We start from the raw sequence: 27,977 nt of genomic DNA, 5'->3' as shown, positions 1-27,977 counted from the left end.
GTAAAAGAAACTAGAAAATCATCATAACTAGATTACTTAAGCCCTCCGTGAATCTGGCATCCGTGTACAAAAAATAGAAGAGGGGAGCTTACTCTGTTTGAAATCCACTACAGAGAAAGTAAACATGGATGTTGGGTGAATATCAGTAGGCCTATCTAGATTTTTATTATTATTTTATCATGGATCGAAAATCGCAATATAAACACAAAGCTGATGACGTACAGAAGATCAGAGACCGAACTAGAAATGAGGATGTCGGTAAGTAGGTTCGTGATTTTACCAAATTAGGCTTGATCGTACGCGTATACGTATCTATCATGCAATTGAAACACAGGCAGACAGGGACAAACGAGGGAAGTACCTGTGGTTGAAACATAGTTCTACATGTAACAGTTACACAGTACTAGTGTAGGCGTACACATCAAAAGCAGCGCGGATTATGTTGTCATGCAGAACATCTGTAAATATTTACAGTAACTAGCTATATTATTATTAGCTGCGTTATAATTTGTGACAGTTATTGCCCTTTGTTTTTCCTCCAGCACATTTGAATCTCATATGACTTGGTTTGAAACATTGGCAATGGGAGGACATCCTATGATTTTATTTTGAAAAGTGTAGTGTAATGTACATTTGAGCAAATTACAAACTGCATAGAAATTGCAAACCTTCTGATAAGTTACTGCAACATGTGTCACAGAAACTCGATCTAATATGGTGCGCGCAATTTAATCTTCTTCTTCTTCCTTTACAAGGATCAGACTCAAAGGTTTGAGTGCACTTGATCCTGAGAGGTGGCATTAAAAATGTTAAAAACAATTATTTTTGTTAATTTGTACTATCAGATAAAAACAGAAAACACTTTATGGAAGGTTGAAACTAGCCAGGGCAGACCTGAAAGAGTTCAGGTTTGGCTCCTGTGCTAGGGATGATGGTAGCGAATTCCAGTTAACAACAGTTCTAGGGAGGAAGAGGTAGTAAATTCCCCAACTCTAAACATCTTTAAGACTCGTCTTAACAACCACTGGAAGCAACACCCAGCCAAGTTCAAACCATCTTTTTATTAGACACTGTGTGACATTCTGATATGAACAGTGATACTGATAGTAGTGTGAACAGTGTATCTTAACCATACTTTTAACTATATAGGAGAGGAACTTTACTTGGAGTTACGTAACTCCATATCAAACTTACTATGCGTTAATGAAATAACATTTGTAAATAGCAACCAGAAGTCAATAGTACGCGAAAGTACGTTATACTATTAAGTAGAGAAGAAGATACATCTATACAAGCCCCGGCTTACCATTGATGTCAACTGAGCGAAACTGAGCGAATGAATATCTATACATATTTGTGTGGGCTGATATTTGATTAATTCTGTGGGCCCCTCTGGTTCACCTGTCTGATGCTATGAATGTGTACCATTCTGTTTGTCTGTTGCAGTTATACCACTTACCAGTAGGTCTGCAACAGCTATGCTTTAATTATATTTTTGTTTTTATATATTTATATAAGAAATATATTTCCCCCCTACATTTAAAATTTTCCCATTTGTTATTATTGAGGCCGGGTCAATAATTAGCACAGCAACAGAGGCACCGCCGCAATGATCATGTCCTTTTTCATGCACAAAATCAAAAAAATAAGAAAGCTATCATATCTGATTCCTTGTTTTTAATTTTAAGAAAAGTGAAATTTGAAATGAATAGAATAATCATATTCAATTAGTATCAATTAAAGTGCCGGAGAACATTTTGATTAAGGTTTTTCTCTCTCTAACTATTTTAACTGTTCTGAGAGCGTAGTCATGCATTATTTTAATAAATACAATTGCATGATAATGTAAAGATTTACTCAATATTCCTTAAAGTTTAAAACTAAACAGCAACTCTCTTTTTTTTTCACTCGAAGTTTATACTTCTTTTATTGCTTCTAGCATATTCTTGAGGAAAGCCAGACCTCTTAACCAAATATTCTTTTATTCATGAACCTGTAAGCACTAAGGAAAGAGAAGAAGGAAAAAGCTCTGAATGCAAAAAGGTTCCGGTTTATAACAGAGGAGGAGGCTGGGGCCGAGGTCACACAAGACGAGGTTGGTATCACCAAGTACTGTGTATATATGGTCTGCTGTATACAGTCAATATCTGGAAATCTTGATCATCTTACAATTTCACTTTTAATCATATAGCTGAAATAGTTTGTCTTAGTTTGCTCCTTAGATTTTGAGCAGATGGCATGTTATAACAATTATAGGACTTAATGGATTTTTTATTCAAATTTCAAATGTTATCATTTATCAAGAAAACAGATTTAGAGATGAAGTAAGAAATTAAAAAGATCATAATTATGGAGGGGCACTGTGCCAGATTGTTTATACTCCTTCACACTATACATGTATAGGTATTAGGATAAAACGTACCTGGGCAACTGGTAAACTGGAACTTTCCCAGGGAGAAAGGCTCAGATCTTTCTATTAAATATAGATTCTGAATTGTTTTCAATAAACTATCTTAGTACCTCATGGTGTTGTAAAACATGTTTTGTTATCGATATGACCAGGTGAGAAATGCAACAGCAGGCCTTCAGAAACCTGGTCCTCATCGACTGGAGAACCTGAAATCACTAAAACATGCCTTCTCCCAGGGAACTGTGTATATTGATGCTTTCTTCAGGTAACTTGACCATCATTTTGAAGTCTTATGCATGCATTAAGAGCCAGCTATCATCAGACATTGCATTATCATATGATATAGGTGGTACAGCAGTGTTAATTCTTCCAAAATTTTTACAGTAGCCTTTTCCTACATGACTGGAAAACATGGCAATATTATTATTGAAATTGAGAGGATCTTCAAGAGGAAGCAGCCTGTGCCTGTAATCAGCTGTAAAATTGGGCAAACAGTCACTGTACAGGTTTCAGATTTGATGTGATATTGTTGGTTTCCAAAACTCACAATTTTAAAATTTAAAATTTTCCAAAATACTCTATACTACGTATACTGAACCAAATATTTGCTAAATCCATGAATTATTGTATAATATGGTAACATGTCATTTGAGTCATAAAATTATTTGTTTGCAGTATCAATTACTTAGTGAATTGACTGGTTGTTTGTTTGCAGTAAAGATAACTCACTGACTTGACTGGTTGTTTGTTTGCAGTAAAGATAACTCCCCTAGTTGACTGGTTGTTTGTTTGCAGTATAGATAACTTCTCTAGTTGATTGGTTATTTGTTTGCAGTAAAGATAACTCACTGACTTGACTGGTTGTTTTTTTGCAGTAAAGATAACTCACTGACTTGACTGGTTGTTTGTTTGCAGTATTGATAACTTCTCTAGTTGATTGGTTATTTGTTTGCAGTAAAGATACCTCCCTGACCTGACTGGTTGTTTGTTTGTAGTAAAGATAACTCCCCTAGTTGGCTGGTTGTTTGTTTGCAGTATAGATAACTTCTCTAGTTGACTGGTTGTTTGTTTGCAGTATAGATAACTTCTCTTGTTGACTGGTTGTTTGTTTGCAGTAAAGATAACTCCCTGAATTGACTGGCTGTTTGTTTGCAGTATAGATAACTCTTTGAGGTGGCTAGTGAGTCTGTTCACTGGACAGGATGTTGAACTACAACAGGAGGCTGCCTGGTGTATAACCAACATATCTGCAGGGACACACCAACATGCTGTTGCCATTGCTAAATATGTTGCACCCTACCTTGTTACTTACCTGAGCAGTTCGGTACCGGTGATACAGGTAAGAATTATCAAAATGTTGTCTATAAATAATATTAGATCAAAGTAACCTAGCTATTCGCAATTTGGCAATTTTAGATGCAAAATAAAATTTTGAAACCTTATTTTCAGGACCAGAGTGCTTGGGCACTAGGGAATTTGGCTGGAGACAGCAAGGAAAGTTGTACCATGATACAGGCCCAGGGGGTTGTTCTGCCTCTTGTACAACTTCTACAGGTAAAATCTGCCTTCTACCATCTGCAAATTAAATACAGTCTTTCTCTTGCCGGACCTTAAGTTTGATTACGAAAGTAGGAATTTATATTTAAGAATTGTTGCTAAATGAATGATAAAACCAATCTACAGTCAGATCTTACCAATTAAGTCTTTACTTGATAAACCTGGAATTAAATATTAAGGTATGTGTTGTGAATCATGTATAAATCGGGACTGAGCTGACTTAAGTATTGTGCTCTGAGATTCACATGTGCGACAGTGCCTAACGAGACAGCATAGTCTACACTTGGTCAAGCCACTATACGGACGTGTTTTACATGCTGTTGGTCTGATCATAGATTACATTCACCGTCGCAAGCATATTTCATAACAACTATAAATCTTTCCTATAGCCTTCTCACAACATATGTATGATTTTTCAACTATAAGTCTGACATAAAAAAACTACAGGTTTGATCAAATTCGTTTTAATATCTTCAGTCACCTCATCCATCAGTTGTACAGTCGGCTTCATTTGCCCTGTCTAATATGGCCAAGGAATCACAGGACATAGCAAGGTAAGGGAGATAATTGAAATAATTAAAAAAAAAACAGGTAATAATATTCAAGGTTTGTATATACCGCTTTATCACAACCTAGTTCGTAGGTTGTCTCAAAGTGGTTCACAAATTATTATCCGTGGTTATAGGGTCTTTGCAACCAGCCAATATCTTTCTCAACTCCCTGGGGAGCATGCAGCCGGTGCTGCCATTTTGGCGCCTACAGCTACCATTCAACAATTCTAGCACTACCCAACCACATATACTCATTTACAGCTGAGTAGACTGGAACAAGCAAAGTAAAGTATCTTGCTCAAAGATACAATCCAGTGCCATGCCGTGACTCAACCCGGCAACCTTCGGTCACGACCCTGGTGTCCTACCACTAGCCTACCTTGCTTCCTTATGGTTATCATTTCATTTAATGGTATTTAATGATAGATTTCTGGTACATGATTTCCGATCCTCTACAACAGACTGAGGACACAAAGTAATTGTGTTATAAATAGAAAAGTTTATGGTAACGACACTACAGTCATGTCACAATGTTTAGCTCACCTGGTCCAAAGTACTGTTGCGTCTGTCGTCCATACGTCAACAATTTCTTCAAATGACTCCTTCTTCTTATCCATTGATTGGATTTTGACTAAATTTCACTGGAAGCATCCCTAGGTGGTGAGGATTCAAATTGTACAAATGGTGGAGCTGACCCCCCAGGTGGCTGAGGAGCGGGGCCAAAAGGGGGCGATTTGTCTATATTGCTTTAAGCAACTTATTCTCTGGAACTAAGAGATTGACATCAACCATATTTGACTGGAAGAATCCCTAGGTAGTGGGGATTCAAAATTGTACAAATCGTTGCGCTGACCCTTTCTTTTCCTGTCTCTCTACATTTATGAAGGATACAACAGATCTTTTTGATAACCTCATATCAAGTTTGATTTATTATTCCAGTAGACTGACAGAAAGGTCTGATACATTTCGGTGAAGGGGCTAGTTACATATTTAAGTATCTGTAGTTATTAAGATATAGGTATAAAGCTAGAACATTTTCTGGATTATTTGGCTTCAGACTAAATCGTAGATCAGAAGTACTTCCAGATATGCTCAGTTTGACAGTGATTCATAAAGATATGGACATTTTAAGGAAGATAAAATTGCTGGTATTTTTTTATTTCTTTTTCATGTTATCTGATTTTTGTCTCCTAACCTAGGGAGATTGTCCTGGCGAAGGCATTGCCCTTACTTCAATCCCTACTGGTCAACACACCAGAGAACCAAGGCATTTTGACAGAAGTCTCCTGGGTCCTTTCCTATCTGGCTGCAAGGTATACAGTGTACTCAAATTGTTGATAAAAAACGTAAAAGGAGGGACCTTGAAACATGTTGATGGTAAGCGAGGTCACAAATGAAACAAGGAGCATTGCTTCAAGACATATTGCAACTATATATATATTCTGTATGCCGGGAAATTTTTGGTGCAATTTAATTTTTGCCTTTTTTGCCCCTCCGTAGTGAGGGCAAATTTATCATTACAGCGAATATAAGTTAACAGCATAATATACATAGTAGTTATATGTGAGGGGCGAAATTAACACTGGGTGAAAATTGGTTTCATAAGCGAGGGGCGAAAATTTACCAGTATACAGTCTATCAGTGTATGACTTGTCAGTTATTTGATCAGGGGTAAGGTTTGGATATATGTTTGGAAACATTCAAAGGAGTTGTTACGATAAAAGAAAAAGGGCACTTTGTATAATGGTGGTTATGAAGCGAGGTGGCAAATAAAAACGACAGCATTGTATCATGGTATTCATATTTTCCTGTAATGCCCTTGCTACGTCTGCTTTCAATTAGAAGGAGATATACACATTTTGCTGTTTTGTTTACAGTGGAGAGTTCAGTGAGGAGATGGCAGGACTGGGCATGCTTACACAGATTGTTGATATCCTTGTCCAGCTTGTATCCACCAATCCCCACATAGCTCAGGTAATAGTCAGATAAAGGCCATGTAAAGCATCCAAGTTCAGGTAACATGTACAACACCCAAGTTCAGGTAACATGTACAACACCCAAGTTCAGGTAAAGTTCAGGTAATAGGTACAACAGGTAACAGGTACAACACCAATGTTCAGGTAACAGGTGCAACACCCAAGTTCAGGTAACAGGTGCAACACCCAAGTTCAGGTAACATGTACAACGTGCCCAAGTTCAGGTAACATGTATAACACCCAAGTTCAGGTAACATGTACAACACCCAAATTCAGGTAACATGTACAACACCCAAGTTCAGGTTACATGTACAACGTGCCCAAGTTCAGGTAACATGTACAACACCCAAGTTCAGGTAACATGTACAACACTCGAAATCAAGTAACGGTCAGGATAAGGTTATGCATCAAACATGTCTAAATAAAACAGTCTACATGTGGTAGTTAACACACACCACTCAAAGGCCAAAGGCAGGTACAGTGCAAATAAGGTCCTAGATACCAGCTACATAACTAAGGTTACAGTCCAAAAAAGGTCCTAGATACCAGCTACATAACTAAGGTTACAGTCCAAATAAGGTCCACATTGTCCTAGTACAGGTGTAACAGTCCATGTAACTTAATGTTCACCAACCACATAGTTCAGGTAACAGTCCTAATCAATTCTGAATAAATCAATATATTTCATTTTTAACAAAGTTTTTGTTCAGTCTTCGAGATAGTGGGTCCATTGCCATATTCAATATGGAGCTTGATTTCATTTTGTGTTTAGATATTCTGAATATCCAGGGTGTCAGCCTGCATGTATGCTTAAATGTTTTCAATGAAGCATAAAGCATGTCTATTTCCTGTTTGGTGATCAAAATACGACACACAGACACACACCCAATTACAAGTTTTAGCAACACGTAATACAGAACAGGAATGTTTTAAGTTCTATTTGACATTTGAAATATGAAGTGATGTCATCATTATGGCTGCTTGGCGAGCCTTTTACTTTTGCATTTTTCTGTGGTATACAAATCACTCAATTAGATATAAAGAGTCATTATCCCGTTGAATGTGTCGTTTAAATTGTCATAAATATGAACAGAGGTTCACAATGCAATATTTAATATATATTATGTGGTATAGCTCAGACCCACCAGGCCCTACCTCCAGCCTGGCATCCTGTACTTATTTACTTCCTGTTTTCCACAGTGATATTTTATTTTAGGCTAAACTCATTGACACTTTTATTAAAATCAAAATCAAAATTAAACTCGCAAGCATGAAAAAAATGAGGAGTTTTCAATTTAGTCAATTCATTGATGTTGCAGATAGTGACGCCATTGCTCCGTTGCCTTGGTAACATGTGTAGTGGTCCAGATGAGTACACACAGATGGCGTGTGTAAACCCTGCCCTCCTCCAGACCCTCGCTGCCTATCTGGCCTCCAGTCACCGGCACATCCGCAAAGAAACCCTCTGGGTCCTCTCCAACATGGCAGGTGAGCTGATTGAACAGCAATTCTGGACTCCAAGATTTGTTTAGGAAAACACCCATAGAATTTAATCGTTTGGATCTACTTGAGAAACCACTCCTATAAGGCAATCCTCTCAATAGACCAACATTTTCGCATCCTTACAAAACAGTTTACTTTATGTATTAGTATATACTGTCTTAAGAGACCATCTCTGTTGAAAAGACCAGTTTTTAGCCTTTCCATAATGTATGCACATGATAAAATAGATTACTATGATGTGATAGTTGTTTGTACCTGTGGTGATCCCCACTTCATTCAGTACTCAGCATTACACATGATGTAGCTGATAGGTGTACATTTCTTTTGTTCCCAGGAGAGCCCCATACCTGTCACACAATGATTTTTGGACCCCTCCTTCCAGTCGTTCTTGATCAAGTCGCTGGAGCCTATGACATTAAGATGGAGGTATGTTGCATTGTTGTCCAGGTAACACTTTTTCGACCAGTTAGTTCTGGCTGAATGAACACAAATTTTCCATTGGCTAAGTGACATCATGCCTTGCTGTAGATCTGTGGACTAGTATTATATTACCCTGTCCAATTTCCAATTTTCGTTTTAAAGACAACTCATTAAGAACTATTTAACGCAGGTACTGTCATTTGCTATGAAGCTACATCGTACACTGAACCCTGGCCAAAAGTAGTTCAATTTTGTTATAAATGTACACGTTCCTTATTAGGTGTTGGCGTAGGAGAATCCGAAAACATATCAGGAAGGGGGATTCCAAATGGGAAAAATTAGTTATGTTAGCCCAACATCTGATGTTGGTGGACTAAAATAATGAATTTTCCCCATTAATGAAAATTTGGACTGAAAAAAATTATCATAACCAAACGTAAATTATTTATTTATTTAAGGTATATGTAAAGGGTTGGGGCACTTCCTTGTGACCCCCACCAGTCACATTTATGTTTTACCCTTCAGGCTCTATATGTGCTTTGTAACATTGCTTGTCATGGGGAGGAATTTAGCCTACAGCTGTTGACTAATGGAATCCTCCAGAAGTTGGCGCCAGTGTTAAAGGCACATGATGTGGAGATTCTGAACTTAGGATTAGCACTAACTGAACTGATACTACGAAATACTGATGAGGTAAGTGACAAGATGCTAACTAGGGACCAGCAAACAACTGTCTAATACAGTGAAACTCATCCTAGACACTCCAGGGGTTACACTTACCTACGTTCTCAGAATCCTTGGAATATGTCATGACAAAATTGAAGACTTGTAGATGAAACAAAAAGATTAGTTTGATCTTTTGTTGTACATCAAAAGAATCTCGCAGTAGGCCAAGGGTAAATGTAACATTGACTGTCTTTGATGAAAATACAATCAACTTGTTTTAAGGATTAGTTGTCATATTTTTGACGTTTATTGGTGTGTAAACTACATCGGGCTTGCGATATATTGAATGGTGCGCGATATGTTAAATATATCGCCAGCCCGATGTAGTTTACACGCCAATAAACGTCAAACATATGACAACCAATCCTTATATTTATATTCCAAACCAACAATATTAGTTGTTCAATGTTGCGAGTATTGTTAATTGCTGTTTAAAACTCTTATACACACCGACTGGGTCAGCGGTAAATATTTTGGAACAGCCGGGTAGTTTCGCATTCCACAGTCGTTGTCAAGGGCAACCAGGCCGACAAAAACAATAAACAAGAAAGTTCCACAGTAAACACATCAATTTGATAATTGATTTTTTATTTATTTAAATGCATATATGTCAATTACCAATTTGTATACTAACATGTCACCATTTTAATATATGTTGTGGTCATTTAGCGATTTAACTGTCATACAATAACATTTTAAGACACAACACAGCGGAACATCGCCACTTGGCGGTAATTAGGTCAGTGTATCACTACACTGTGTCAGTGTATCATTACACTGACCTAATCCCCATTGTAGTTCATTGGAAAATATGTAACAATGGAACCAGTAGAGTTATCCAGGCACTATGCAGTGCAAATGTAAATATTTAATATTAAACGACTGTCAAAACAGGAAAATGTAGTTTTTGATTAATCACAAACGACAATAGCTTTCCCTTTAACTGAATTTTCAGAGAATTTCAACTAGATTACAGTTTATTTGCAAAACAGGAAGCAGAAGGAAACTTCCGACCATGCGTATTGACCTAGTAAAGTGAAACATCAATGGAGAATTTACTATTTCTTACAAATCAAACAGAACAAGAAAAATACTAATACAAATGTAATAGTAGATCTAGTTTAGCATACTGACACAGTTATATTACTGAACAACATTTAGGAAATATTAACCTGAAACCTGGTAACTAAAATCTGGTAACTAAAACCTGGTAACTAAAATCTGGAGAAGTACTCCTATCAATCATCATTGATACCCTAGTTTACTAATAAAGATATGACAGTAGGTTTGAACACCATTCCATCCATATGTATAAACTGGATATATTTTCAATGCTACATACATTATCATGGGTGGTCGGTGGTGCAGTGGATAGTGCACTAACTTTTCATCAAGGAGCTTCGAGGATATCCTTATCACACCCGCTCAACAACATGGGCTTTTTTCTCCGGTACTCAAGTTTCCTGCCACAATAACACCCCATGCGTGCATACTTACATTCAGACAAACAAGATCGATTAATATAATTATTGTAAAATACATTTTATAATTTGTGATACATTGTTCTTTTTTTTCTATGTAAATGGCAGTAGGATCCAAGAGCAAATTAAAAACAAAAAATATATCTATTTTATTTCTTTAAATTACAAAATACTCTCTCTTACATTATTCAATTCTGCAAGAGAGATGATTTTACACACATTTTCTGAGAGTATATTTTAACATTATTTTGCAGAAAAAAAATCAAAATAATATAGAACCATATAATGTGCAACTCATTAAAAATCGTAATTTGACTTCCTTGTTAACTCCACATTGGGGAAAAAAATGTGATATTTGTTTTTTTGTAAGCTAGCCATTTCTGCATATAAAAAAAGGTACAGTGTCTTTAAATGTTTTGTGAGTATAAAGAGATTTTTTTCCCCAGTCTGAACTATTATAATCTGACAGTGATTTACTAGATATTTTGTGTTAAGGGAAAGAAAGTGTTGGAGGAATGTGGAGGGCTGGATGGACTAGAAGCGCTGGAGTATCACAATAATCTACAGCTACGCGAGCGTGCCTGTAACCTACTGGAGACCTACTTCTACTTAGAATCATAACAGGTGATACATTGTGTTAGCACAAGACTACTGATAATAGCTTTTCCTGTGTATTTCGTTTCCAGAGTTAATCCCAGATACTTTGAAGTGATATACAGTATTTACAGTTTGGTCTATTTATTGGAATGTAAGATATGTTTTTCAAATATTTGGAATTCTCTGCCACTTTCCCTTTTTTTTTTGCGAATTCTATATAGGGATGTCTTCTACATTAACTCAGATTGTTTTAAGATGTAAGGTTGTTGGAATGCAATGTCATTTGATTGGTCGATCAGATGTATAAATGCTACAGTGTGATATCATTTGATTGGTCACTGGTATGGTAGCTTTTATGTAATTTCATATTTGTTGCTTGTTTAGATGTTTTTGTATTTAGGATGTAAAATTATTTAGTTGATCATTGGATGTAATTTGATTGGCCATTGAGATCTATACCTACTTTGGATGCAAAGTTATTTGATTGGCCATTGATCTGCATACCTACTTATGTGATGTGCTATGATTGGTAGTTAATTAGCTAAAACTTTTTCTGTGGTTAAATATGGAATTTGTTATTTAAGACAGAAATGATGCTACTTTGCAAAACAGTATATAATTTCAAGAGCTCAATTTCCATCCAAACATTTGGTGTAATTTCCTGATAATTGATCATATAACAACCCCAGATTGGCTTAGTACAATAATCAAGTTTCTGTTGTTCAGATGACTTGTACACAAAAACAAATCCACAACAAATGAATCGTGATGTGATTTTATTTCATTGCCAAAACAACAAACCCAAAATGGCAACGATTCGGTTTTATTTTTGAAGACAGTTACATGTACCAGAAAGAGTTTTCAAAATTGTCCATTCTGATAAAAAGTTTAGTTACTGACCAATACCTTTTTAGGATTAACAAAAACAAAACAGATCTGAAGGTGCTGGACTGCCACGGTGCTGGACTGCCACGGTGCTGCCACGGTGCTGGACTGACACGACGCCAGAGTGAGAAGACGCGTCACCAGAATCATAGCAACATTTCATGGGGAAATGAAAGACACCAACAATAACGAGTGGATTTATTGGTTTATATATCCAGGACGTGTCGTTTATAATGTACATAGTTTTACTCTGGACATCTATTCGGGAATATGGCAGCATTATAGCTTCCTTTCTGAGAGCAAAGTTCTATCAGTACTGGTACTGGAATTATGATTATTATAATGACAACAGTATATGATACGAGTGTCTGCTATTTCAGTTTTACTTGGTGAAAAGAATGTATTGTAATTGTAAATAAATTATATTTTCTTTATGTATTTTACCAAAATTGGAATATGTAAAAGAATGGTTTACATTTTTGAAATAAAACAACGTATTGATAAAAAAAAACCTTAAAAAACCTTTGTTTTGCACATTTGTTTTATTATACTGTTGCTTAATATGCTCGATTTATATTCACAAGTACTGTATTTATAGCGCTGTGAAATCACTTTCTAAATGATCTTATCTCGCACAGTGGACAGTATAAGGTGATACACATGTGTACATAACATTAACATACATATATATAAATATACCAGGGATTAAGCTCACTTGCTTTCTCTGCACCTCTGAAATATGTCATTAAAACATGATGGCAGGCAGTTAGCTATTGAATTGGTTTCAGGGGTAAAACTGACCAATCAGTAGGCTGATAGCTGTCCTTTAACGATTACAAAGGAGTGACAACCGACTTCAAGCCGGTCAATTTTACTGTTATGCTGCTGTACGATTGTTTTGATGTAGTCGGCTTGTATCATAAACAAGGTGGTGCGTACAGATACCCCCGTTTCATCCCAACATATTCCAGGGTGCAGAGAACATATGAGGAGGCAAGCCCTGGAAGTTAGCGTACAAACACTTATGTTAAAAGGCTATATGTGTTGTTGGCATGTACCAAGGATAATACAAGTCCTATTTATAATGTCTCCTTCAAAGTGTAGCTTCTTCCTCCTCTATTAAATATGTTTTCTGCCCTATGAGCAGAATATCAAAATACCCAATACTAGAAACGGATCCCTTCTTCACTATACAAGATGCACTTTGCCCCACCTATCCAACATATAGTGTATGGCGTTTATTGGCAGGAAGATCAACATACCAATTATACGAACCTGGATATCTCCTCCACTTTAACATACGTTTTGCCCCTTATGTCCAACTTACATATATCCTTTAACACAAATACATTACTATATAAACTAAGCTACATGTAGGGATCTAGGTTGAACATATCTTAACACTCAGCGAAGACGTGCCACAAGGTCATAGGGTAGAGGAGTCAATGTGAGCGCCTGGATGCCTTCCACTGATGGCTTGGGCGAGTCTGGGGCTGTGCTGAACTGGAACTTTTGGAGCAAATTTGTGAAGAACAGGAACAACTCCATCCTGGCTAGAGGTTCTCCTATACAGAGGCGGGGTCCTGTAGCAATAAGTGCAGATATATTGTAAATACTTTATTTTTCGGGTGTAATTCCTTTCGTGAGCTATGCCTGAATGTTTTTATCGTGAATACCTGAATTCCCAAATGAAAGGATACTATTTTGATTTTAATACTAATTGTTATCTATGGAGTTACCATTTGTGTAACATATTAATTTGCGAAAGAGTGTCTGCACAAATTAACTAAAGAAAAAATCTTTTCAAAATTTAGTAATATTAAAATTGCACAATATACGTGAGTTTACCTATGGAGAAAGGAACAAATGCATCCCTCCGCTTTATGCTTCCTTTGTCATTGAGAAAGCGCTCTGGAGAGAAAGAATGAGGCTTGTCCCAGTACTTCGGGTCAATGTGGGCGGAGTACAGATTGGCGATGATGATAGAATCTTTGGGAATAGTGTAGCCCCTGAGGTCACTCGTTCTGTTGGCCACATGTGGTAAGGAGAATGTTACTGGAGATTTGAATGAAACAACATTGAAAAGTTACAGACATGCTTTTAAATGTGAATTATGAATACTGTGAATCATGGTAGTATTTTCACTTTTATCTTATCACAGTTAGTCATAATTCTTATTTTACTGCCTCAAGTTTGTGAATATGTGTGGGTAAAGCTCAAAGTTATAGACGGATCATATAGGAGACAGTCCATTATGAGTACGTGTGGTAAAAGCTCAAAGTTATAGACGGATCATATAGGCGACAGTCCATTATGAGTACGTGTGGGGAAAGCTCACAGTTATAGACGGATCCTATAGGAGACAGTCCATTATGAGAACGTGTGGGTAAAGCTCACAGTATAGACGGATCATATAGGAGCCAGTCCATTATGAGTACGTGTGGTAAAAGCTCAAAGTTATAGACGGATCATATAGGAGCCAGTCCATTATGAGTACGTGTGGGGAAAGCTCACAGTTATAGACGGATCATACAGGAGACAGTCCATTATGAGTCCGTGTGGGTAAAGCTCACAGTATAGACGGATCATATAGGAGCCAGTCCATTATGAGTACGTGTGGTAAAAGCTCAAAGTTATAGACGGATCATATAGGCGACAGTCCATTATGAGTACGTGTGGGGAAAGCTCACAGTTATAGACGGATCCTATAGGAGACAGTCCATTATGAGTACGTATGGGTAAAGCTCAAAGTTATAGACGGATCATATAGGCGACAGTCCATTATGAGTACGTGTGGGGAAAGCTCACAGTTATAGACGGATCATATAGGAGACAGTCCATTATGAGGAAAAAATGAAACTCCTGCTTGTATATATTACACGAAGGAAAAACAAGTTGAATGTCATCTGAAATATGTCTAAATTATTTCCCAAAATAACATAAATATTTTTTTGTGGAGGAGTTGAATTTGAATTTCACTGATGATGGCATAACTGGAAAAGATGCTGTAATAAAAATGTTAAAAATATTGAGATGTTCTCCGGAAAAAAGTAGATCCAGTGTTTGTCAGAATATTGTCAATATTCTGCTAGATGATACCCAATGTACATCAACCGCACACTGTGGTAATCATTGTGCGTACTTCACCTGTGTACACATGCAGGGACTGTGATATCATAAAGCATGAACCCAAAAATCTTTCATGTTATGTACAGTATTAAATTATGATAATCATAAAGCATATATCGTTCTTGTCAAAAGAAGCATTTTTTGTACGATATACAATCAACAACATTCCTTTCAAACTGTCTTCTGCAGATCGTCTGTGAAGAAAGACTCATTCATTTCCCCTTTGAGTTAGGATGATCTGGTAGAATCTAGCTAATTGTCTGGCTTTAGATGGTCGTGAACTATACCATAGCCTTACATGTGTTGCCTATCCTCTGTACTTCCAGTAGTGTAGCCTCGACGTACGGCAATGTCCCTCTGTCTGTCAGGCTCACAGGACGGCCTCTACCAATCACCTATAATGGTGATAGAAAAACAAGGGAAGTCGTGTTTATTTCATGATGGAATTTGCAGTTTTAAGGGTATTGGGTGTTGCTTAACTCAATTCATCCGTATGCTTCGCTCAAAAGATGTCTAATAGAGAAATAAAAAGTATTGCCGCCACCACCACTGGTCTGAAAAGTATGTATTTACAAATTTTAATGGGATGTGCTTCTGAAATTGAAGATGCAGAACATAATTTAAAGGAAGTGTTTGTTGCAAAATGTCTGTTTTATTCAGAAAGATGTGTACTCCTGATCTGAATCCGATACAGTAGAAGCGTTCCGATATTTGCTGCCAGGTTTCCTGCAGTTGCACGGTTCTATGGCCTTCATGCTATTGTCCCTGCATCTGCAGCGTTGGTTGAGGCACCGGCTTCGTACAACATTGCCAGGTGATCTGACGGGATATTGGCGACATAGATAGAAGAGTGAATAGTCGTCTATTGATCAGAATAGCGTATAGTGTTACAACTAGTGTGTCTCATTTCAGTGGCCATGATTACATTCTGGCAGGTGTTGTGTTCCACCATAGAAATATCAGATAAATCTCGTTAGCCTTGGCAAGGGCCTTCTTTCCGAAGACAAGGAAATTGCAGCCGCTATTCCCAAGATTGATGCATGCAACAAAATTCAAGTTTTTTTGTGTGGTTTTTTTTTTTGGTATATGTCATCTAGACTCGGCAAATCATGTGTACAAAGTGACAGATGCAACGAAGATCCATAACATGCGTTCAACCCTTCATGGAAGAGTCTGGAACCATGCGCATTTATCATATCCTGATGATTCACCTCGATTTTATTATATGTCATTTAGTTTTACGGCTACTCTGCCGCCTACAATGATAGTACGAAGCTGAAGAAAAATTTGCATTGAGTACTTTAGACATGCAACTGCATAAATGTGTCAACAACTGCAAAACTAACCATGTTCTTGCATTAATAGGAATTTTAAAAAGTGTCTTCATATTTTATTTCGAAAATAAATAAGATGTTCTTGTCAGGGTTTCAAAGTAGGTTATTGTGCACACGTGATCGAGTATAAACCTGATCTATTTCCGCCTGGCATTTAGCCAGGGTACCAAGATGCGCAATTGTGTACATTTCCTCCTGGCATCTAGCCAGAATGTCTGGGAAGGCTAGTGTGTACATTACCATACTCGATACACCAGGGTTACGCTCACTGTCGCTCTATGCACTCCTGGAATATGTCATAGCAAAACTGAAGGCACGCAACTAGCTATTTGATTGGACTCATGTAAACAAAAATCTGACCATTCGCTAAGGATGATACCTGTCCTTTGTAGAATGCAGATGAACGACACCCGACATTAAAGCCACTAAGTTTTACCGTTACGCGACCACCAGATTCTTTTCATGTACATAAAAGGATCAAACTAGTCTTCCCGTCTTATTCACAAGGTGGTGCACTCTGAGCTTTCAATTTTGCTATGTCATCCATCACAGGGGTGAAGAGAGCGAACGTTACCGTAACCCCTCGAGTATCGAAGATTTACGTTACCTGGTCTATTTCCTCCTGACATCTAGCTTGCACGTCTGGGTAGAGGATCATGTACAGCAGACACCAGTCAAGACTGGTTCCTGTCGTCTCCCCTCCGGCCAGAAACAGGTCCACTATTATTTTGTAAATGTTAGACTCTGCAAAATATTTTATTAGTGTGTAAAAGTATCTTAGATATAAAGGCCATGAACGAACCAAACGATACAACTATATGTCATGGTAAGATAGATTTGCAGGGGTTCGATTCCCCATACGAACGTGAAAAGGTATGGGGTCACCTGCCTTATCATGTGGGTGTTCTCCAGATACTCCGGTGTCCGCCCACAATAAGGTGCCAGTGCGATAATACCCGGGCCAACAAGAGTTAGTAATATAAGTTGAAATAACTTGTTTCATAATTGTTGTAAAATAAATAAAGTTTGATAGATATCTAAATTTCGAAACATGTTTTCGTGTGTGAAAATGTTCGCTTTTCTGCTCTTCGATTGCCATGAAAATATACCAAATTAATCGCAAATATATAGATATGCCATGGTACCAATCGGCTTGGTGCTTAATACATTACACGTGTGTTTTCCGTTCTTATTAACGGTATCCATTATGTCGTATTTATCTCTTGTTGCATTGACATAATTGATATTGCTAAACGTACCGGTGTAGAGTTCCGGATCGGATTTATCCTCACACACTTGTAGATACAGGTCTATGAAATCTCGGATGTTGTCGCGGTCAAATGTCTTTCGGTGTTCTGTAATGGTTTTAGACAGGTAGGACTTGACCTTCTCTATAGCCGCCCTGCGTTTAGATATCAACTGAAACAAACAACTTGCACTTTTGAAAAATGTTAGACTCGTGCAGTATCTGTTCTGAGATTAGGTAAACGAGTATTATACTCACGGCACTGTTAATTTTTCGGTTTTTCGGTAATCTCTATCTTTGGATTTTACACGAATGGATACATTTCTATACAAGCATAGCAAAACTACAGACATCGTCTGTTGTTTTCCGCTTGATAATTATGCGACAGAATGTCACAGTTATTTATAAATACCTTATTTTATTATCCTATCGAAGATGTTTGTTGTCGTCCCAGGAAAACAAATAAATCTGATGAAAACATCATTTACAAAATAAGCTCCATCTTCAACTAGTCTAAATTTGAGTATGACGGCGATATAGAAAATGTGACAAAAGAGATTTTAGGGTAACTTTTTCAAGAAGGTTTGAACTAAGGGATTCGATTTCTATCTCAACTACATTGTCCATGTGCTACAACGGGCAAGCCCTAAACGAAGTTATATTTCAGACAAACGGGCCCCTAATGTACGTGATTTCATATCTAACAAGAAGCAACTCTGCCTTTAGTTTTAGACACACTAGGTCAACACTGTACACTGGTTTCATACAATCAAAGTTACAAAACTATAATCTTACTTCTTGGACTTTGCATTTAGAGGCCAACAACCTTTATTTTAGTCTAAAAAATGCAAAACTAAACACTCCTTTGGTTTGGTGATTTTGAGACTAACGCCTGCGTTATTGTGGACTGCAAATGCCAATCTCAACACTCCTTTCGTTTTGGACTCGCAAGGTCTGACTACTTTCTTGGTTGCGAACTAAAAATATCCTATTCAACACCTCTTGGTTTTGAATTAATGTGACCCAATTATACCCATAGTTTGGGGTTATGGAGGCCCATACGGCCCCCATACTAGACAACTTAATTAGTTAGGCCACGCTGTACATCCATTAGTATCATGTAATTACGCGGATCTAATGGCCGGACACCCTTTGATTTTGGACAAATCAGGCCCTCATTGTTAATACCCTTGATTTTGGTAAAGGAGGCCACACCAATAGTAAACTAATATGGCTCCACTGTACACCACTTAGTTTTGGACCAATGAGGTCCTCGTCTTACTACCCCTGTAGGTCCCTGTACACCAATTAGTTTCGGACCAATGAGGCCCTAGTATTACTTCCCCTGTAGGTCACTTTACACCACTTAGTTTTGGATCAATGAGGCCCTAGTATTACTACCACTGTAGGTCACTGTAAACCACTTAAGTTTGGACCAATGAGGCCCTAGTATTACTACCCCTCTAGGTCACTGTACACCAATCAGTTTTGGACCAATGTGGCCCCAGTATTACTTCCCCTGTAGGTTACTGTACACCACTTAGCTTTGGACCAATGAGGCCTTCGTATTACTACCCCAGTAGGTCACTGTACACCACTTAGCTTTGGACCAATGAGGTCCTAGTATTACTACCGCTGTAGGTTACTGTACACCACTTAGTTTTGGGCCAATGAGGCCCTCGTATTACTGCCCCTGTAGGTCACTGTACACCGCTTAGTTTTGGACCAATGTGGCCCCAGTATTACTACCCCTCTAGGTCACTGTACACCAATCAGTTTTGGACCAATGTGGCCCCAGTATTACTACTCCTGTAGGTCACTGTACACCACTCAGTTTTGGACCAATGTGGCCCCAGTATTACTACTCCTGTAGGTCACTGTACACCACGTAGTTTTGGACCAATAAGGCCCCAGTATTACTACTCCTGTAGGTCACTGTTCACCACTTAGTTTTGGCCCAATGAGGCCCTAGTAGTACTACCCATGTAGGTCACTGTACTCCACTTAGTTTTGGCCCAATTAGGCCCTCGTATTACTACCCATGTAGGTCACTGTACACCACGTAGTTTTTGACCAATGAGGCCCTAGTATTACTACCCCTCTAGGTCACTGTACACCACTTCGTTTTGGACCAATGAGGTCCTAGTATTACTACCGCTGTAGGTTACTGTACACCAATTAGTTTTGGACCAATGTGGCCCCAGTATTACTACCCCTCTAGGTCACTGTACACTACTTAGTTTTGGACCTATGAGGCCCCAGTATTACTACTCCTGTAGGTCACTGTACACCACTTCGTTTTGGACCAATGAGGTCCTCGTCTTACTACCCCTGTAGGTCCCTGTACACCAATTAGTTTTGGACCAATAAGGCCCCAGTATTACTACCCCTCTAGGTCACTGTACACCACTCAGTTTTGGACCAATGTGGCCCCAGTATTACTACTCCTGTAGGTCACTGTATACCACTTAGGTTTGGATCAATGAGGCCCCAGTATTACTACCCCTGTAGGTACAACTACCGAGTAGTTTGGTTACCAAGCAGGCGGACGGTTTTGGAGATATGCGGCGCTAGCATGAATACTCTTAATTGCTTTCGAGCAAGGAGGTCCCAACAGTCCTTATAATAAACCAAAAGCTACACTTTACACTACTAGGGTTTTAGACTGACTTGGTTCCACTGTTCATTAAACCTCTTTGTGTTAGAACAAAGACCAAACTAGCTGTTCATCTCCTACATCTCTCAGTTTGGTCGACGAAAGCCACACAGTACACACCATTGGTTGTAAACAAAATAAGGCTCTGTTAGTTTAAGAGTTACACACCTGGCGGCCGGACGGGAACCATCTCGTGATGGGGAAAAAGTTCTCCTTGGCGAAAGGCGCGTTGAGCTTGAAGATTTCCTCCAGGACCCCAGTCAGCTGTGTAAACCTGGCTTCGTCATACTGGAACCTGTAAAGGAATTTACAGTTTATACTTAACTGGAATAAGACCTAACAGTACGTGTTTATTGACTGAAAACTGTATGCTATTGAAATAGTTTAGTGGAATCTAAAATGGCATAACCATTATTGACTTACAATCTAGAAGATGATATTGTGAAAGACGATAAGAATTGAAACAGTATCGGCAGAAAAGAGAATCGAGAATGCCAATTATTGAATCAAGTTTACTATAATTAGTCCGATACTCGTTCAGTGGGAGTTGAAGGACTTGTATTTGTTCGTCGCTCCGTCATGTTTCTATGTCCATACACAATATCTCCTTAATTGCTGTACAAAGAAACGTGCATTGTTTGTTTAATTTTATTTCAAGGTTTACTGGTCTCGTCAAAGCCAAGGCCATATGCCCAGTGGAAAACACCGACGGAGAAAGAGTAGGGAGACGAGGACAGAAAAGGTACAAGTGTTTCCATGAGGGAAGCAGATTATTTTTGGTTTCTTCAATGCTTCCTAAGCAGGAAGACACTATGACAGCCCCAATTCTGCACACATTAGTCACCTCATACGTTAACTTACAGTGTGATAAAGCAGGCTTATTCTTTCCCGGAACATTCATAGGACAAGTGTACTGTACCACTCTCGGTATCGTAACACGAATTAAGTTCATGGTCTCGTCTGCAGATCAGAGGCTAGCAATTAAGTGTCAGTGCCGATAACTGGACTGACCAAACATGTTTAGTGAATGTCCATTTACAGTAAAAGCTCGCTATTACGTCCTTTGTTTTAGTTGTAACCTCTTTTACCCTCAACATATTTCAAGGTCCGGTTTTCATTTTTTCTCTTCTTTTGTTCGACAAAATTGCTATTAATGTCTTTCTGGATCAGTACGTCACGAAATCCTTTCATAATGTCAAACCTTCGCTGAACAACTGCTAGCAGTGTAGCGAAGTTTTATTGTAATGCACTGTGACTAGACGGTATAATATAAAGGTCAAGACAATGGGCCAAGTGTCAAATATTCATTATGTTTTTCCACATGAACGATCGATTACATTTTGCTTAACGTCATCGATGAACAAGAGAATCAGGGCCTATATTTATGAAACCGTTCTCGTGCTTAAGCATGGACTCTGTACTCAAACCAACTTCTTGTAACTTGCTTAAATCATGTGAAACGGCCAAAAAGTCAAGTGTAAGTATGAAAAAACAGTTCTCGGCGTGAAGTCTCTCCAAAATTCTTCCATATTATTGAGAGAGATTTTTTTTTTAATTAATTTATCACAGAAACAAGAAAGTGTGCTTGAGCGCAATACTTGAGTTTGGGCATAAGAACGGTCTCATGAATACAGGCCTACTATAACGACCACATATTCATTTGAATATTTTGCCTGATTACACAGTTTGTGTTTCTGTAATTATCTTCTGATAAATCCTGTACAGCATTCAATGATCGAAAATATATACCTTTCCCCAAACATTACACTACAAATGATGTTAGTGGCCGCTGATAGAAGGCATGGCTTCATCCGCACTGGCTTCTCATTGGATGAAATCAATGTTTCCATGACGACTGAAATTTCCTCTTGAATTTTCTCCTCTAGAGATTTCTTCCCTACACCAAAATCTCTGAGTGTCTGGAGCGTGAATCTCCTCAGCGTTTTCCATGGTTGGCCGCTGTTGTATGTTAAACCTGTATAGTAGTTCAAAACTGGATTATTGCAAATCGAAAGTGTCTACTTACTGAAATATATTTTTCAAATATGCACAAAAACGGATGCGAATAATTGTATAGATACAATTTCAAATACATATTTCACTTGTATTTCACAGCAAAAAATGTCTTTTCCATATATTTTTTGAAGGTAACATGCAGAAACATCTGACCAGCAAACCCATTTAATCCTCCAGCTTTACTGCATAATAGCATGATATAACATCAGGTCAATAACAGACGTACAACTTGGATGGTGGTCTCTGAATATTGGCTGAATATAATTATCAAGAATATAATCAGCGGGGAAAAACCAGTGGACGAACCATTACATGGATCTTATCACATCACTTCAATGACAAGTTTATATGTTATGATTAAATAAACGTATATGGTTAATAATCAGATTCCGGTTAATATCATTGTCACAAACTCGTCCTTGCATCGTTTAGAATAATAACTAGATAGTAAAATTGATGTTACTTGGTTTCGGCATATAAAGCTATCAGCTAACGGCAGCAGTTAACCCATATTTTGGGAATATCGTAAGTGTATTTCTTCAGTTTCTATTTATCCTGTGACAATAACCGGGATTTTGTTTTGTTTTGAGCGCATGAAAACGTTATGATATTTGAATATGTGATGGTACGTGGTTGTAGTCAAATCAATAAGATATTATACATAAACGCGTATTAGTCATTGTTCTAACACTTAACGAATACATGTGAAAATGTAATCACAACGAAATAAAGCATATCCTTACGGTAAATGTAGATCAATATAAACTGTACTCACCTGTTCCTCTGGAGACGCCGACCAGGGGTACGAAGAGCTGAGGTCTATCTGTGAACACGTCTGCTTTCTTCACAAACGCTTCATGTATGGCGTCGTACCCGTTCACGATGATCATGACAGTCGAACCGCAGTACAATGTATACACATCACCGTAGGTTTCAGCCAATTTGGTCAGTTCCAGATAACCCTTGGGGTCCTTCTTGAATAAAATTTCGTTTCCAAAGATCAGTCTAGGTTTTGGGCCTGGTGGTAAATTACTTTTTTTGGAGAAGAGTTTCCAAAATGACGTCATAAACATGAGAAGTCCAACAACAACGCTGATAAGAATGAAAGTAATCATATTGTCAGAGGTCTGCAGTGTCGCACCGATAAATATATCGTGTAATTAACTCACCGGTATATCTTTCTATCAGACAAGCCTAAGTCTGCGCAAGAACAATCTTCACTGAAAATGATTAATTATCTTGTATCTTGTTAACCTCATTCGAAGCTTTTTTATGGAATCTGATATATCTCACCACCAAGCTTTTGGTCTCCCTCACCAGCAAGTCTTTGGTTTCGCTCACGTCTTTAGCTACATGTAATCACAAATCGTTGGTTTCCTCACCATCAAATCTTTGGTCTATCTCCCTAACAAATTTCATAGCTAACTCACTGACAGGCCACTGGTCAATCCGACCATGGTCTTATCTCGCCGACAGCAACCTGATGTATATATATTTATCTCACCTCAACCCTGGACACAATTAAGTGCGATCTAGTAACCTGATATACGAAATAAAAATCCAGGACCATTCACTATATCAGAGAATGTGGGTGTTGCGACAGATTATATTAATTCACACTGGCCTTTCGTTTAGATTTATAATATATATATATTATGTAGGTCACTGTGTACACTATTTTATAACGCGACTGTCTGGATGTTTGATATATACAGATATAAGCGTGTCTCCTATACCATGTGTATAAATAGCATTAAATATTTAGTTTGAAATTGAATGCTTTAAAAGGTTAATTTAATGTTGTTTACGAATACTCCATCAACTTAGGCTTCAATGTGTTAATGTACGGCGTGACATTTGTATTGCTTCGTTTTATGTAGAATCCCCACAAATAACAAGAGGTTACCCAATTGTTAACAAAAACATAATTTGAACAATAAAACTAGGGAAAATATGAACAAATGAACGAATGGAGATCATTGAAAAGGTACAAGGAGAATAAGACCATGCGTTCCGAAAGCGTAAGCATCTTCTCCTTTATGTAATCATGCAGGTCATGTTACATTCCTTTGTACCACTCAGGACGTAGTCCTGTGGAGGTCACAAAATGTCCTCAATATATCGCCAAACGCAGTAATGCCAGATTCTAGATAAAGTATCAAACCGTTAACGTTTACGTGATATTACCTATTCGGAATATGATGTAATTAAATCAAAACGAATTGACATCACCTCTTCAATTTAGTGATGCCAGATTTTCGAAGAGGTTATATGCATACGTAATTAAGCTACTATTTCACGTACGACATGCATGATTGTGTGTCTAAGGTCAAGGATAATGTGTTAAATGTCAATGATTGTGTGTCGAAGGTCAAGGATAATGTGTTAAAGGTCAATGATTGTGTGTTGAAGGTCAAGGATAATGTGTTAAATGTCAATGATTGTGTGTCGAAGGTCAAGGATAATGTGTTAAATGTCAATGATTGTGTGTCGAAGGTCAAGGATAATGTGTTAAATGTCAATGATTGTGTGTCGAAGGTCAAGGATAATGTGTTAAATGTCAATGATTGTGTGTCGAAGGTCAAGGATAATGTGTTAAATGTCAATGATTGTGTGTCGAAGGTCAAGGATAATGTGTTAAATGTCAATGATTGTGTGTCGAAGGTCAAGGATAATGTGTTAAATGTCAATGATTGTGTGTCGAAGGTCAAGGATAATGTGTTAAATGTCAATGATTGTGTGTCGAAGGTCAAGGATAATGTGTTAAATGTCAATGATTGTGTGGCTAAGGTCAAGGATAATGTGTTAAATGTCAATGATTGTGTGTCGAAGGTCAAGGATAATGTGTTAAATGTCAATGATTGTGTGTCGAAGGTCAAGGATAATGTGTTAAATGTCAATGATTGTGTGGCTAAGGTCAAGGATAATGTGTTAAATGTCAATGATTGTGTGTCGAAGGTCAAGGATAATGTGTTAAATGTCAATGATTGTGTGTCGAAGGTCAAGGATAATGTGTTAAATGTCAATGATTGTGTGGCTAAGGTCAAGGATAATGTGTTAAATGTCAATGATTGTGTGTCGAAGGTCAAGGATAATGTGTTAAATGTCAATGATTGTGTGTCGAAGGTCAAGGATAATGTGTTAAATGTCAATGATTGTGTGTCGAAGGTCAAGGATAATGTGTTAAATGTCAATGATTGTGTGTCGAAGGTCAAGGATAATGTGTTAAATGTCAATGATTGTGTGTCGAAGGTCAAGGATAATGTGTTAAATGTCAATGATTGTGTGGCTAAGGTCAAGGATAATGTGTTAAATGTCAATGATTGTGTGTCGAAGGTCAAGGATAATGTGTTAAATGTCAATGATTGTGTGTCGAAGGTCAAGGATAATGTGTTAAATGTCAATGATTGTGTGGCTAAGGTCAAGGATAATGTGTTAAATGTCAATGATTGTGTGTCGAAGGTCAAGGATAATGTGTTAAATGTCAATGATTGTGTGTCGAAGGTCAAGGATAATGTGTTAAATGTCAATGATTGTGTGGCTAAGGTCAAGGATAATGTGTTAAATGTCAATGATTGTGTGTCGAAGGTCAAGGATAATGTGTTAAATGTCAATGATTGTGTGTCGAAGGTCAAGGATAATGTGTTAAATGTCAATGATTGTGTGGCTAAGGTCAAGGATAATGTGTTAAATGTCAATGATTGTGTGTCGAAGGTCAAGGATAATGTGTTAAATGTCAATGATTGTGTGTCGAAGGTCAAGGATAATGTGTTAAATGTCAATGATTGTGTGGCTAAGGTCAAGGATAATGTGTTAAATGTCAATGATTGTGTGTCGAAGGTCAAGGATAATGTGTTAAATGTCAATGATTGTGTGTCGAAGGTCAAGGATAATGTGTTAAATGTCAATGATTGTGTGGCTAAGGTCAAGGATAATGTGTTAAATGTCAATGATTGTGTGTCGAAGGTCAAGGATAATGTGTTAAATGTCAATGATTGTGTGTCGAAGGTCAAGGATAATGTGTTAAATGTCAATGATTGTGTGGCTAAGGTCAAGGATAATGTGTTAAATGTCAATGATTGTGTGTCGAAGGTCAAGGATAATGTGTTAAATGTCAATGATTGTGTGTCGAAGGTCAAGGATAATGTGTTAAATGTCAATGATTGTGTGGCTAAGGTCAAGGATAATGTGTTAAATGTCAATGATTGTGTGTCGAAGGTCAAGGATAATGTGTTAAATGTCAATGATTGTGTGTCGAAGGTCAAGGATAATGTGTTAAATGTCAATGATTGTGTGGCTAAGGTCAAGGATAATGTGTTAAATGTCAATGATTGTGTGTCGAAGGTCAAGGATAATGTGTTAAATGTCAATGATTGTGTGTCGAAGGTCAAGGATAATGTGTTAAATGTCAATGATTGTGTGGCTAAGGTCAAGGATAATGTGTTAAATGTCAATGATTGTGTGTCGAAGGTCAAGGATAATGTGTTAAATGTCAATGATTGTGTGTCGAAGGTCAAGGATAATGTGTTAAATGTCAATGATTGTGTGTCGAAGGTCAAGGATAATGTGTTAAATGTCAATGATTGTGTGTCGAAGGTCAAGGATAATGTGTTAAATGTCAATGATTGTGTGTCGAAGGTCAAGGATAATGTGTTAAATGTCAATGATTGTGTGTCGAAGGTCAAGGATAATGTGTTAAATGTCAATGATTGTGTGTCGAAGGTCAAGGATAATGTGTTAAATGTCAATGATTGTGTGTCGAAGGTCAAGGATAATGTGTTAAATGTCAATGATTGTGTGTCGAAGGTCAAGGATAATGTGTTAAATGTCAATGATTGTGTGTCGAAGGTCAAGGATAATGTGTTAAATGTCAATGATTGTGTGGCTAAGGTCAAGGATAATGTGTTAAATGTCAATGATTGTGTGTCGAAGGTCAAGGATAATGTGTTAAATGTCAATGATTGTGTGTCGAAGGTCAAGGATAATGTGTTAAATGTCAATGATTGTGTGGCTAAGGTCAAGGATAATGTGTTAAATGTCAATGATTGTGTGTCGAAGGTCAAGGATAATGTGTTAAATGTCAATGATTGTGTGTCGAAGGTCAAGGATAATGTGTTAAATGTCAATGATTGTGTGGCTAAGGTCAAGGATAATGTGTTAAATGTCAATGATTGTGTGTCGAAGGTCAAGGATAATGTGTTAAATGTCAATGATTGTGTGTCGAAGGTCAAGGATAATGTGTTAAATGTCAATGATTGTGTGGCTAAGGTCAAGGATAATGTGTTAAATGTCAATGATTGTGTGTCGAAGGTCAAGGATAATGTGTTAAATGTCAATGATTGTGTGTCGAAGGTCAAGGATAATGTGTTAAATGTCAATGATTGTGTGGCTAAGGTCAAGGATAATGTGTTAAATGTCAATGATTGTGTGTCGAAGGTCAAGGATAATGTGTTAAATGTCAATGATTGTGTGTCGAAGGTCAAGGATAAT

At 37.6% G+C, this 27,977-nt stretch overlaps 2 protein-coding genes across 3 annotated transcripts; one reads left to right on the top strand and one right to left on the bottom strand.

The window, feature by feature from the left end:
• Window positions 1-97: 97 nt before the first annotated feature.
• Window positions 98-12,603, top strand: LOC110463119 (importin subunit alpha-8-like). Of its 2 annotated transcripts, none has more exons than XM_021517480.1 (13): window positions 98-258; window positions 2,001-2,095; window positions 2,563-2,675; window positions 3,566-3,749; window positions 3,860-3,964; window positions 4,445-4,521; window positions 5,718-5,831; window positions 6,396-6,492; window positions 7,814-7,982; window positions 8,332-8,423; window positions 8,943-9,110; window positions 11,120-11,248; window positions 12,136-12,603. In XM_021517480.1, the coding sequence occupies exons 1-12, from the start codon at window positions 180-182 to the stop codon at window positions 11,243-11,245; spliced, it is 1,419 nt and encodes a 472-aa protein (XP_021373155.1). In that variant the 5' UTR covers window positions 98-179; the 3' UTR covers window positions 11,246-11,248; window positions 12,136-12,603. The 2 variants fall into 2 exon arrangements, with proteins under 2 accessions (XP_021373155.1, XP_021373154.1); XM_021517479.1 differs by having other exon boundaries at window positions 11,105-11,248.
• Window positions 12,604-12,655: 52 nt separating this feature from the next.
• LOC110463118 (cytochrome P450 2U1-like) lies at window positions 12,656-24,098 on the bottom strand. Its single transcript, XM_021517478.1, has 8 exons — window positions 23,263-24,098; window positions 22,221-22,446; window positions 20,640-20,766; window positions 17,829-17,988; window positions 17,177-17,313; window positions 15,534-15,630; window positions 13,955-14,161; window positions 12,656-13,689 (listed from the first exon to the last, which is right to left on the bottom strand). The coding sequence occupies exons 1-8, from the start codon at window positions 23,600-23,602 to the stop codon at window positions 13,511-13,513; spliced, it is 1,473 nt and encodes a 490-aa protein (XP_021373153.1). The 5' UTR covers window positions 23,603-24,098; the 3' UTR covers window positions 12,656-13,510.
• Between the last annotated feature and the right edge of the window lie 3,879 nt (window positions 24,099-27,977).

Source organism: Mizuhopecten yessoensis, unplaced genomic scaffold (assembly GCF_002113885.1).
Source record: "Mizuhopecten yessoensis strain PY_sf001 unplaced genomic scaffold, ASM211388v2 scaffold10867, whole genome shotgun sequence".
NCBI classification, from domain to species: domain Eukaryota; kingdom Metazoa; phylum Mollusca; class Bivalvia; order Pectinida; family Pectinidae; genus Mizuhopecten; species Mizuhopecten yessoensis.
Note: the sequence above shows the minus strand (reverse complement) of the source record. Positions and strands in the feature narration are given on the sequence as shown.